The sequence below is a fragment of the Alligator mississippiensis genome, chromosome 3 (genome assembly GCF_030867095.1).
Source record: "Alligator mississippiensis isolate rAllMis1 chromosome 3, rAllMis1, whole genome shotgun sequence".
Taxonomy (NCBI): domain Eukaryota; kingdom Metazoa; phylum Chordata; order Crocodylia; family Alligatoridae; genus Alligator; species Alligator mississippiensis.
Genome location: NC_081826.1, coordinates 254,129,548 through 254,143,538, shown reverse-complemented (window position 1 = coordinate 254,143,538; position 13,991 = coordinate 254,129,548). Strand labels below are relative to the sequence as shown.

Sequence of the window (13,991 nt, the reverse complement as noted above, 5' to 3'; positions counted from 1 at the left end):
TTCTTGTTGCCTCTTAGTACCTTCTTCATACCAATCAAAATAGACATCCCATTGAGTTTGAGGGGTTTTGCTACCTCGGGACTCTAGAACTTTTCAGAGGTGGATCAGTTTATCAAGATCAAAAGTTCCTTCTGAAGGAAATTGTTTTGGAGGGTTATCCCTGGTATACCAATTCCATTTATCTAAAAACTTGCACGATTTTTTACCATAACACGCATACATATAACCAGCTGGGGTTCCTTTTGGTGGGGTTGGGACATCCTTTGACCCAGAGCCCCCCATTCCTCAATTCACACAGGGCACTCACACAGGGAAGAGGGTAAGGGACTTGACGTGCTAATTTTACACATAAACCGCCAGTTACCCGGACGGTTTCCGTGGACGGGGAAAGGATAAACCTGTCCGCTGGGTCACGAGGTTCAAGTTGGGCCCCCTTGCTTTCAAGTCTGCCTTTCTAGACAGTCTTGAGGTGGCTAGACCCAGCCTTAGTCTCAGACCTGGTCAGGGGCTCATATTCTTTCACACAAGAGAACTTCTGTGCTGAGGCACAGGGTTCAAGAATATTTCTTTAGTCCCAGCCTTGGTCAGCGACACCATGGAAAACACTCACACTATTCCCCAGGTTTCTATATTCCTTAGTCTAGACTTTTCCTTTTACTCTTTTAATTGTAAACTGGTTTCATACAAACCCTTTAGAATGTCTGACAAGTTCGTATTTCAAAAGTTCAGATGGCATAAGCTTGAACTGGTTTCCCAACCTGCACGGGCAGTCCTCCACTGATAACCCCTTTAGAGATTTCAAAAGGTCTCTTACCCTGATTTGGTGCCTGGGGTTTCGGAGGGGAACGGTCCACAAGCCTGTCGATACTCTCAGCCAGGCACTGCCATCCGAGTCACGGCACCAAGAATTGTGGAAGAAACAAGCTTCACCTTATTGTTTAGTCACGAAGTTGTCAGAGACCTTTATTATACAAGCAGCTGCGGGGGGGGGGCACTGAGCCTCTCCACCACAGACAGTTAAAGCAAGCTTTTTATATGTTTCAATTCAGGTCACATGACGCAAAATATAGCAAGTCAAACAGAGAACTAGTTTGAACCAGAAAGCTGTAAGGGCGGGAAACTGCAAAGGCGGGAAAACTATGGGTTGACCTATTGACCTCATAGGCCTGCTTGGAGTTATGGAAAATTCCACAATGCATTTCTTAAACAGAAATAAAGGCCTGGGGTTTTCTTCTTCTATACTACTAATACCCTGAGCCTGTTGAAGTCAGTATTTTTGAAGTCCAGGACTTTAGTCCTGCTAGTTGATTTGTCAATGTTGCGGTGGATAGTGAACCTGATGAGCTCATGGTTGCTGTTGCTCAGGTTACCCTCAATGTTCAAGCCACACACCAGGTCATCTCCTTTGGCCAAGACCAAGTCCAGGAGAGTGGTACCCCTGGTTGGCCCTTACACTTCCTGGGTCAGAAAGAGCTCCTCAATTACAGTTAAGAGGCTACATGACCGATCCGAACTAGCCGAGTGTTCCTCCCAATCTATATCTGGGTAATTGAAGTTGCCCATGACAACCAAGTCCCTTGCATGCGCAGCCTCTGTCAGTTTTTGAGAGAACTCCAGATTAAGCTCCTCCACTTGGTTTGGTGACCTGTAGTAAACACCCACAGTTAGGTGTCTCTCACCTCGCCCCCCCGCCCCCCCAAAAGCTTCACCCAGAGGGTTTCAAGCTGCTTATCTTTGGAGCCAATATCAGCCTCGAGAGGGGTGTACTGCTCCCTCACATAGAGAGCAACCCATCTGCCTTTTCTTCCTGCTTGGTCCCTTCTGTGCAGGGTGTAGCCCTCTATGGCTATGCTCCAATCATGCAAGGAGTCCACCAGGTCTCTGTGATCCCTACCAGGTCATATTGCTCACTAGGGAGCAGGAGGGCTAGCTCCTCCTGCTTGTTCCCCATGCTCCTGGCATTGATGTACAGCAGGGATGGACAAAATATGGCCCGTGGGCCAGATGTGGCCCGCCAGGCCATTCTATCTGACCCATGAAGACCCTAAACATTTAGAAAATTAATATTTATGTGCCCCTGGGTGCTTGTCATGCGGCCCTTGATAGCTTGCCAAAACTCAGTAAGCGGCCTTCTTCCCAAAATAATTGCCTGCCCACCCCTGGTCTATAGGCAACTGAGGCCCCCAACTGACCCCCTCGATTTCCTGAGATGCTGTGGTTGAAGACTCAAACCACTTGATTCTTGCAGTGGTTTTGTCTGGTAGAGAAGCATTATAGACATCTCATCCTCCCAGGGATTAAGTCCCCTGTCTGTAAAATGAAGTATTACCAGGGTTGCCAGCCCAAGAAAATTTTTTACTGGCAATCTGCAAACTTTTTACTGACAGCCAAATGTTTTTTACTGACATACATTTTATGTAATGTAAATTTAACTCTTCTGGCAGGACCTAGTTAAGGGCTCTGGGTTCTAATGTAAGGGTTTAACATCAACGATAGTTTAAAAAAAAAAAAAGAAAAAAGTAAAAAAGTTTGATTTGATTGTCAGTAACCTGCACCATTCTGCTCCCCCAGCCCACCCTTCAGACTTACCCCACTGGCCCAATTTCCCCCATTCTAGCATAGACACCCAAAGGAGCCTATCTGTGACCCAACAGTATTACAGACAGCCAGGGATGCAGCAGCACATGGCTGAGAGAATGCTTCCTGCAGGATGGTGTGCTTGGACACCAGGTTGTCCTGCTGTGTGCTCTGTCAAAGCCTCACTCAAACTGCAGCTGCTTAGTGTTTTTACTGACTGCTAAAGATTTTTTCTTGAACTTTACTGGTTAACATATTTAGCCTGATTTTTTTTTTACTGACGGTAACTTTACTGACAGTTGGCAATCCTGAGCATTATAAAGATAAGAGCATTACAGATTGTGAAGTACACTGATACTACAGTAAATAAGGGGCATATAAAGACATAAAATAAATAATTAGAAGGATTAAAGTCCCAGGTAACATTTGTGAAGAGAAGTTCTCAATATCCCTAGCTGAATGAGAGTTTGCACATTGGGACAAGTTCTGGCAGAACTCCCTAAATTTGAGTACTCTGAGAAGACTTCACTCTGTCCCGATCTCTTCTTTATCTTAATCCTGTTTCACCATTACATGAACATGTGAAGCTGAGCGATCTTTGTTCACGAAAGAAAGAAACCCCATTAATATTGAACTGAAGAAAAAGGGGTTAGCCCCAGAAAGGAAAATACCAGGGAACATATTTCCATGACTTAAAATAACTATTTTACATACATTTGGTGGATTGTGGACACAGTTTGCCCAAATTTACCGTGCCATGATTCATTCCAGCATTTGCCTTTTTTAAGAAATCAGAATGTCAACAAGACACCATCATTTTAGACCTTTATTTTAGAAAGGCAGCTGGTAGTAAGTACACTGTGGAAAAATCTTTAAAATGTAAAAAAAGTGGAAGGCTTTAGAATAACTTTACATTTAGAGGAACAATTGAGGAACAATAGCTGGTAGTTTGAGCTATTGTTCTTTAACATAGATCTTGGTATCTTTTACTAGCAGCTGGTGTTGCTAAATAGACCCCAGAGAAAACTATATGAATTGTTAAAATAAAAGATTAGAATAAAAATATATGAAATATTTTACCTGTAGGTGGCAGAGTTATTACTTTGGTATGGAGCTAATCCATTATTAAAAATGAAATGGGAAAGTGTGCATTAGAGGAAACTAATGATGAGAGTATGAGGAAACTGCTTGAAAGTTACATAACTAAATCTAAAAGAAATTCATCATTAGGTAGGAATTAACTGTTCTGGCACATTCATTACATGTAGGTGATGATCTACAGAAATCCTGTTGTCATATTCCCTTAATTATAGCTAACAGTTCCTCAGATTTCACTGTCTTTGGTAATAGTGAACAGACTTCAGGAACAGAGTCTCCTTGCTGGCAGTCTTTCTTAATACACATAGAGGAGATGAAATAAAATAATGAAATGATTGAGGGTTTTTTTAAATACTTCTTAGGGGTACATACCATGTATATATTTGAACAGTTTATATATGCTGTACTATGTGGTGAACCTGTCCTGGAACATATTAGGTAATAATGAATGAATTTTTGGAAGGTTGAGGGAGACAGTATCCGTTATATCATTGAATTCATCCCTTGTCAGTCCATTAATTCAGTTACTAGTCATTAATACAGAGCAGGAGCAGATCATGTAATAAACTGATACTACCCTTGAGCATATGCAAAAGGATGTATTGACATTTCTCTGTAATGAAGTTTCCTTGCTTTACAATTGACAGGAAGAAAAATCCTGTTGTTGGATTAATAATTTTGTTATTTTAAATTTGGCTACATGAGGGTAAATCAGTAGGGCCAGATTTTGATATTCTCGTGTAACTGAAACCAGTGAATAATTGCTTGGCAGACTAGTTTTTAATAGACAGATATTTTTTTTATCCCTTAAGACAGTTTTTCTTGTGGCCATTTCTGCTGTATGAAAGATTAACCTTCCCCATCTGTTCAACAGTCTAACTACAGCTACATTCTAAAAAGAATAAGTTTCAAAACAGTATAAAAAAGGCAGGATATAAATGTTTTCTGTGAATGGGTATATTCTATATTTGATCCAAAGTGCATCTGTTGTAGTTGTATGTATCAGTGCTCCATTTCTAATCCAATAGTTGCCTTATAATTATATAAATTAAATGGATGATTTGGGTACAGATTAAAGGAGGATAATTGCTCTCATCTGACACAGTGTTTTTCCTAACATATAGCAGTGAAATTCTTCATGGCAAAATGGAAATCAAAACAAAAAGATTTAAATTTAAGATTTTTTAAAAATGTTGACCTTCAGGTTCAATGGATGTTTCTTGAATTATTTTTCCTCTCATAAACTGTAATTGATCACCATTTAGTATAATGAAAAGTATCTTATAAGAATTAAGAGGCAATTGTTTGTGAACATGGCATTGAGAAGTTACTCCATTATTGGAGTAACATTACATACATTGCATAATTGTGCAATACATTGCATAAATGTATGCAATGTGTATCTGCTAATGTTTTAGTGGATTACAATGGATTTTAATATGCATGCATTAACTATCAATTGTAGATCAGTAGATCTAGCAGAGGAAAAGAGTTGAGATTTTATTTATATTACAGCATATCTAAGAGGCCTATGAAAACCTTTGTGCTCAGTACAAAAATTACATGCAAACCAGTATAAGTGATTGGAAACTGGTCTAAACATGTAACAGAACAGAAATTCAGTGCACATAGCTGTTTTAAAAATGGCAGAATCTGGTTTCAGATAGACCTAGATAGATTTAGTATCAGACTTAATCAGTTTAGGTTAGATTGGTCTATTGAACTCCTGTTCTAGATTCCCTCTTGACTCAAGTTCAGTCCCAGTCCCCCGGTATCCCAGGTTGCTTTGGAGCCCTCTGTTAACCCCACCTTACAGGGTGGGTGGACTAGCCACAGTGGGGCAAAAGCCACACGGCTCCTTCCAGTTGGGCAGCCCACAGCTCGGGGGTGGAGGTGCAGGGCCATGGCAGAAGGCTCCATTCCCCACCCCGACCCCCACTGCTCAGAGACAGCAACTCGTGGGGTGGGGACAGGGCTGTGCAGCTTGGCTAGCCAGGCAGCCAGTATAGCAGTGGGGGAAAGCCCCCACTATGTGGGCCCCCCAGGTGGGCAGACCCTAGCTCTGGCGGGGGGCAGGGCCATGGCAGGGGGCTCTGTTCCCCCACCCCACAACACCGCTTAAAGGCAGTGACTTGCAAGAGGGGCAGGGCTGTGCAGTCCAGCCAGGAATGCATAGAGGTCGGAGGGAACCCCCAGCAGTGTGCACCCCCCACAGCTGTTCTGGCTGGGTCTGGGGGGCCTGGGTCCACACGGTGGGTGCTTTTGCTTCCCCCCAACCCCCTGTCCTCCTACTGTGGTAGGGTCATATTGTGTGCTGGCTTCCCACTCCATGCAGCTGACAGCAGGGGGTTGGGGTGTGTGCTGGGCAGCCAGTCAGGAATGACCCCCACTAGACTAGGCTCAGATGCCCTTGGCAATGTCTGGCAGGCTGGGAGGTGTGTGGGAGCATCCCCCCACCTTGTGGCCTCAGTGACTGCAAGCAAATGCCTGCCTCACCCAACCCAAGGGTGAACACGAGTTACATTCACTCGTGATCCAATCTATGCAGCTTAGAGAAACCCACATAGACTGGACCAATTCTGCCTTGGGCTTTTTGAATATCTGTACTTAGCCTTGGATCCCAATTGTGTTGGGCTCTATAGAAACCTAGAATAAGAGGGCAGTGCCTGTAGGTTTACATTTAATTTTAGAGATAATGGCAGTATTAGGAACTATAAGAAGGAAGGCTGACCAAAGAAACAACAATAAGAGCATATTATAGGTAGTGCAGGTAAGAAAGCCTATAGTTACAGTTAGTCAACACTTTCTATTAAAGCCTTGCTTTCAGTTGTTTATAACTTAGCCAAACATTAATCATTTGGGGTCAGAACCTTCCATGCTGAGTATTTACAGCGTCAGCAAAAATGGTTCAACTGTTTCTCAGAATAAGGTTAGGGGAAAGATTTCTCTTTTGCTCATTTTAAAAATATTTACAGTTATTTCCCTTGAGAATGTTTAGCACCTCCTTTTTTAAAGAGCCCAGACTTGAAATTTGGCAGAATAAGTTACCCAGATGTCAGCAGCATAGCTTTTGCCATTCCTGAAAAACTTGCCGGTTTTGGGCATGTTACAACCCTCTGAAAATCTAAGTTCATATGTATTCAGCCGAGACTGGGCAGAGGCAGATAAAATCTGAAAATTATACCTATGCTGGGCATGTGCCCTCTTGAGTAGATTTCCCCTGCTTTTACTCTTCACAGCTACTCTGTTTTTTGTGGCTGTTCTAACCCTGCTGAGAAGTATGGGGGAATCAGGCTTTCTGTTGGATGGAATTAGCTTTTATTTTCACTTTGTTATAAAATAACATATTGCATACCAAAGAACATACCAAGTTAGGAATGGCAGAATTAATTTGCCTGTTCAATCTTATTTTGACCCTTTCATGTACAGTTTTTTAATTACATGATCATATACTATTCTTTTTTCATAGTGTCGGGGCAGGAGGGAGTATTCCGTGTGCACTTCCTCTCTTATTTCTTGAATGCTTTGAAATGTGAGCATTCTTTTAATTTAGCTTTTTGTATGGAATATAAACACAAGCCAGCTATGTGCTCAACCAGGTGTTCTTTAAAATTATAATAGCTAAATATCAGAAGTCTCTACTGGCCAGCTCTTGACTACAGGCATTACAGTAGGTGTGGGTATTAAGAAAGGATTTGAAGGAGGACAGAGCTGTGGTTTTACATGCTTGTTCACAGAGGACCTTCCATGTATAGGAAGCAGTGTGGAAGAAGCAAACTAAGGAAGGAGGAGACTGGTATCACTGCAAAGGAGAAAGGAGGCAGCACTATAAGACACAAGGATAGTAATGAGGAGTATGTATCTGTTGCAGTGAATGAAGAGAAGCCAGCAGAGAGATTCAAAGTTGAGGGGGTTATGGTTAGAGGGAGCTAATTACCAGGAAACTAATTTTAACCATGATATCTTGAATGAACTTCCTGGTTATCTTTATGAGCAACAAGGATCAAAAACAATTTTGGTATTATTATTAGAGGTGGAAATGTTAATGAAAACTTTCCAAAGTAGTTTAAGTCCCTGAAAACTTTATTGTTCCCTTATTCTGTTCCAGCTTTTTAAAGTCTGGGCTGTACTTTCATGATATCTTGTTTGCACCCAGCTTGCAGCATTCCTATGCATAACTACTGGGCATGCTCCTTCTCATCCTGACAACATTTTAAAGGGGCAGAAGTGTCTTTACAGTTAAAGTTGTGCCAGGATTTCCATCCTAACAGGAGTTGAAAAAGTCACAAAAATTCTTTTTGAGAAGGAGGGGGATGTAGGAGACTGAGGTTATTAATTTTATTGCAGTTTGTGCATTGTTTGTTTTTTTCCTTATATGTTTTGAGTGGAAAATATCATTTGAGGTTTGTTGACTACATTTTTTTTTTTACTATAAGGGTCAAGTGACTAAATTTTTTTCTGGTGGAGTGGGTAATCCTCATTGGACTCGAGGCATCCCTCCATACTTTTTGGGAATTGAGCAGCTCCCCATTTCAGAAACAAATTTATTTATTACAGTGCTTACCTCCTTCAGTGGGTCTGGGCAGTAGGAGCAGGAGAACCAGCAAGCAGGCCAAGCTTATCTGCTTATTTCTTCACACTTGGTTTATGGGGTTACCATATTTCCAGCATCAAAAAAGAGGACACCTGGAAGGGGGAGAGGGGAGCAAAGGAGGGAGCAGCATATGATTGTGAGGGGGAGTGATGTGCCCTGCCTCTGCCCCTCACTCCTAAGCCCCTGCCCCCCCAGCCCTGCCATCCCCCACCTCACTCCCAACCCGCAGCCCCCTGCCCCCCCCCACCCCGTGCCCCTCACTTCTGACCCGCAGCCCCCTGCCCCCTGCAGCCCTGCTGGTGCCCCACACTCTGGACCCGCAGGCCCTGTCCCCATCCCTGTCCTCAGCCCCCAGCCCTGCTGGTGCCCCTCACTCCTGACCTGCAGACCCCTGCCACAGCCAGCCCTGCTACACAGACAGCTCCTGCATTGCGTATGCGCCCCTCCCCTGCCCCCCACCCCATTGTCTCTTTACTTAGCTTGCTGGGGCCCATGCTGGGAGCATGTGACCCCTGAAAGCCAAACACCTTGCCCGCTGCCCCAAGCAGTCCCAAGCAGCCAGCTCAGGAGAGCAGAAGATGAGTGAAAAACCTGGACATTTGCTCTTATTTCAAAAACCTGCCTGGACGCAGCACAGGGGGCCATAAAAAAGGACTTGTCTGGGAAAATGTATAGTAACCCTACCTTGTACCTCAGGCTGCCCTTCAAAGGATCTTGTGGCATCCCAGGGTGCCTGGCACCCTTGTTAAGAATCACTGTTCTAATAATTGACATTTGACCTTTCTTTTTTGACTGCAGCAGTTTGAAGGGGTGAAGTTGTTAGGTAGAATAGATTTGTATAGAGAGGATGATCTATGATAAAAAGTTAATTTTTTATGTTTTCATTTTCATGATAAACATGAGTTCCTCTTTTACTAAATGTCAGCTTTACATATCAGTAGGGAATCTACCTAAATTGCACTGGAAGTGCACTGTGCAGTGGCTCCTTTAATCTTGCTCTTTTTGCCACACTCCTGTTTGTCCCAGCTGCTGATTGGTAGAGGGCTCAAGCGCTCCTGCTGCTTACTGCTTGCCCCTGATTGGCTGGGAGGCAAAAACCATGGTTTTAAATATGCTGCAATTTTTTGTCTCCCAACTGATCAGCAATGAGCAGAGTGGCCACTGGGGCCCCTTCGCCAATCAGTGGCGGGGGGAGCACGCAGTGGGAAGAGCAAAATTAAAGAAGCCTCTGTGCAGCACACTTCTGGCACGATTTAGGTAGATCTCTACATATCAGCTTTTAGAACAAAGCTCTCCATTAAAATGGTGCTTTTTCTGATACTCAGCCCACTGATCATGCTGATATTGATGAATATCACAGTCATTTCTCTTTTTTGATTAGAGTCAGTCCCAGTGTTCAGGAAATGGGTGAGGATGATATGCCATTACTTCATTACTCTAATGCTGATGCTTATTAAGGTCTTTCATCTTCTTTCTCTTAAAGCTCTTTTGCTTTTGCTATTTCTAATGTAATATCTGAGTGTGCAAGTGCAAGTCCTAGCTTTCGGGGCAAAACTTTTACAAGGGGAACATGCAGAAAACAACTACTGCATATAGAACTTCACAAAATTGCTAAGGGCAGGACTCAAGCTCTCAGTGCCTAGATTCAAGAACCACAGAAGATTGCCCTAAGCCACCACCTTATTCCAGTACTGGACTTCTTATAATTGTTTTGGTTTGCAGCACAACTCTAGGGCCATTGCATATGTTCACATGTCGTTCTCTGGTTTATTGACTTGGTTTGAACCAAATTTTACTCTGGATAACTTTTAATATTGTTTCCTCAAATTAGCATGGTGCTGGCCCCTAGCTCAGATGAAGTGGTTGAGATCATTTTGAGGAAGCTCTGAGCCATAACTGAATCCCAAATATTATATAGATATTATATATACTGTAACATACTGAAGTCCCGTGATGTAGTTGTGGGGGCTGTACCTTGGTAATCCTTGCTTAACTGACCACAGATTTAGACCTGTTACCTGGGTTCAGATCCTCATAATTTACATTGATTAAAAAAAAACAAATAAGCAAGTTGCTTTTAGAAAAATCTGTTAAAGAGTATAGTAATTTCAGTCTTTACTATAGTTGTGCTTTTCTCTGATTATAATGAAGTTTAGGGCCCAACCAGTGAAACAGCAGGTACTGAGACAAACTATAGGCTTGTAAATCTATGGGAATAGCAGCAGAGGAGGGATTTGTTACCTAACTCCACCAGGCAAACATGTGACAATTGCAAAGTAGTTATTGGATCTTTGCAGACTTCTTTTGCCTGACATTTGACAGGGGAGAAATGAGAAGCAAAATCAAAGAGTATCCTTGATTCTTTCAGAAGGGTTTGAAGACAGGAGAAAAATAGTAAAACAATAAAGATGTATTGTTCTATTTGTAGGTAGTTCCCACTGCTATTAATGAGAATTATGTGGGCCTGTTGAAAGGAAAATAGATCTGTTAAAGAAGAAAGCAGACTTGGAGAAGGTTATTTGTATATTTCACTCAGGGGAAGGAAAAACAAAAACATGCTGGAAGAAATATAGAAACCACTTATGATGTTCCATTTCAGTTTTTACGTGGTATTTCAAAGCCTGTCACACATTCTTCATGTGAATTTAAAACAATCCAGATTTTCTGATACCAAGCAGAGTCAAAATAACTTTACAGAAAAATAAAACTGAAAAAATCCCTGCTTTCATAAAAAAATTAAGAAGATTTCCTTTGTATTGTATACTTGCCATTTGTTTTATTGTTACCAATTTGATAGCAACCCTTGACAATCATCCAGATGCTAGCTTATTGACTTATCTAAATTCTCATTGTATTTTGGATTTAATTCTGTTTTTATTTTGAGGATTGAATGACCTTGACTTAAACTTCTTCATCTGCTTTTATAAATCTCTCTAGGTGTAGATGAAATTATGCCTTATGTTCATACCATGTGTGTTAAAAAATGCCAGAGTGAATCGCACTGTAAGATGGAGCTGTATGTTTCCTGTGTCTCTAGAAGAGAGATTGAAGCCCATGAGTGTCTTTACTTACTGCTCTTTCTGAACCTCAGATTAACTTTTTCAAAACTCTCTGGTGAAGAAATCCCCTGTGCCTTCCATATTCCCTAGCTTTTACTTTGCATGTTAAGAGATCCTCATCCTTCTGTACCTGCTGGGACAGTGGGGAGAGGCATCCTGTCATTATGGCAGATTCTAAAACCTGGGCCAACAAACATAGTCTGTGCCTATTTTGGTTGATAAGAGTTCTTTAGAAGTGTGTAATGTGCAAATTATTTTCTTCATGGACTTGTAAGAAAAGAAATGCTCAGCTGAAATGATACCTTCTTAAGCCATTCATACATGCTTCTCAGGGAAGATTAAGATTTCAAAGAAACAAAAAGAGCCATCCACAGCAAGATTTCCACTAAACAGCACAGTAGGAAAGAAAATGCCTTTATAATAGGTACCAACTAGTACCTGCTACTGAAGAGCAGAAGAGAAGAAGCTTCCATTTGCAGTACTTCCTTATTCTAAAGAAGAAACTATTAAACTATTTTAAACCATAAAAACAAATTTTAATGGATGAAATGGTGCTTCATCTGTTAAGCAGCCATAAACTATGATAGTTGAATAGGTAGAGGCTGTGCTGGAATTGTTTAAAGTCAACTGTGTTGGCCGGAGTCTCAATTACTGTATAGTTTAGAGTTAGTAACATAACCCTAATGTGCTGTCTTGGCTAGGCATTGAGCCTATTTTAGTCAAATTTCATGATGCTTCTGGATTACAGAGACATGGTAATTCTTTAGTTGCCTTTATTCAACTTTACCGGATCCAGTTTTATAGACAACCAGCCCTGTTGCGTTATTTGAATTTCATGTTTATTGAACATATAAGAATATTTACACTTTCCAGGTTTTCTGTATTAAAAAAATAATCTTTTTTTCCTCTCTTATGGCATAACTAGGCAGTAACTGATAGAAGGTGGATGTGTCTATTGCTCTATTGTTTAACTTTATAGATGCTTTGGGAGACTGTTTACGCATCTATTTAATTATAAAAAGGATAATATTTATCTGTTGATTAAGATATGAATACCAGAAGCTAAGGTCACATTGGTTATATGCCATGATTTCAATAGAATTTGTTTACATGAATGCTAGGGGTGTTCAAGTGGGCCCTATTCGATTTGGATTCGGATTTGGCCCGAATCAGGGACAGTGATTCAATTCATTGATTTGGATCAGTGTCCCTGATTCGATTTGGCCGAATCCGAATCTGAAGATTCGATGCTGATTCAGAGAATCAGCGATTTGTATGTAGACACATCTTTAAACATTTTTTCCGACATACCTTGAGGTAGCAGGCGCGGCTCATGATCACTGCAATACTGGGGCTCATAGAGCGTCCCACAGGAGTGCAGGGGGGCCCTCCACATGCTTGGTGGCAAATGGGGAAGTGGACCGGAAGTACTTCTAGGTTCTAGGTTTTATTACAAGCTGGATTCTGAACACAATACTAGAATTCTCACTTTCTTCTAACACTGATTTCTTTCCATCTCTCATTTTACTTTCAGCAAAAAAGTTAAATGCTCAGAGGATAGAGGATAGAAACCAGTACCAGGTAGTTGTTTTTTTTTTTGAAGGAATAATCATTTTTATTTCATAATGAATAGTCATGTAGCCTGTTAGGTATTGTATGATACAATGTAACAGAAAAACAGTTTCTGAAACTTGTACATGCTTTCAAAAATGCTTGTTTTCAAAAACTATGTATGAGACATTTCAGACAGAATCCTGTTTCTCTACGGAAACTTTCTTCCATGTAAGTGGCAGCTTTGGTGCTTACAGTAGGGATGTGTAAGCATGTGCTTGCTGAGCATGTGCACTAGGTTATACACTGACTGGATAATATATATGTATACATGCCTATTTTGGATGCATTGGTGTGGGTAAGTCATGAAGATGTAACCAGGTGGAGATTTATAACTAACAGATGTTAGCTAACAGCAGAGTGCCTTGTCATGTTATAGCTTCAGTAGCTGAATGTTCAGGACAGGGCTGTCCAACTTAGTGGCTAGGGTCCACACACCATGTAAGCCACATCGGTGGGGGCTACACCAGCAGGGCCATGCTCCCTCTTACCCCCAGTTGCAAGCTTTCCTGGAACCACATGGGCAAGCACCTCCCCCCACCACTACACCACAGGACTGAGGCATGTTGCCCTTCCCTGTCCTGCCCCTTGAGGTGGGGGCAAGAAGTGAAAGCTGAAGAAGGGAGGAGAAGCCAGTAGACACCAGCTGTAGCAGCAGCCAAAGCAATGAGGGGAGCAGTGGCCAGGGGAAGCACAGGGGCTCAAGAATAACACACCAGAAAACTTCCATTTAGATGCACAAAGGGAAATAGAATACTGCCATGTATGACTAGAAATATCTGAAGCACATATAGCATGGAAAGAATATACATATTATTTTTGCCATGATTTTACATCTTTGGTTCATGTTCCTGGTCAGGACAATCATATTCATAGAAATATTGTAACAAAATAGTCTTCAGTTTGTCTATTCTTAACTTAAACTATGAAACAGTACTTGTAAAATGAATGGTGATAAACAGTCACGAAAGGGTAGTGTTGCCACAAACATTGAAATTTTATTATGAAAATGCATACTGATGGTGTACTTGATGCTTTCAGTGATTTGTTTA

At 41.6% G+C, this 13,991-nt stretch overlaps 1 protein-coding gene across 1 annotated transcript in view; it reads left to right on the top strand.

Annotated features, from left to right (window-relative positions):
• Positions 1-13,991, top strand: part of ANKRD31 (ankyrin repeat domain 31) — a 164,489-nt gene that overhangs the window by 73,514 nt on the left and 76,984 nt on the right. Inside the window, exons 13-14 of the mRNA XM_059723549.1 lie at positions 12,030-12,083; positions 12,863-12,909. Of these exons, the coding sequence (XP_059579532.1) occupies positions 12,030-12,083; positions 12,863-12,909 (101 nt within the window). The remainder of the gene's footprint in view (positions 1-12,029; positions 12,084-12,862; positions 12,910-13,991) is intronic.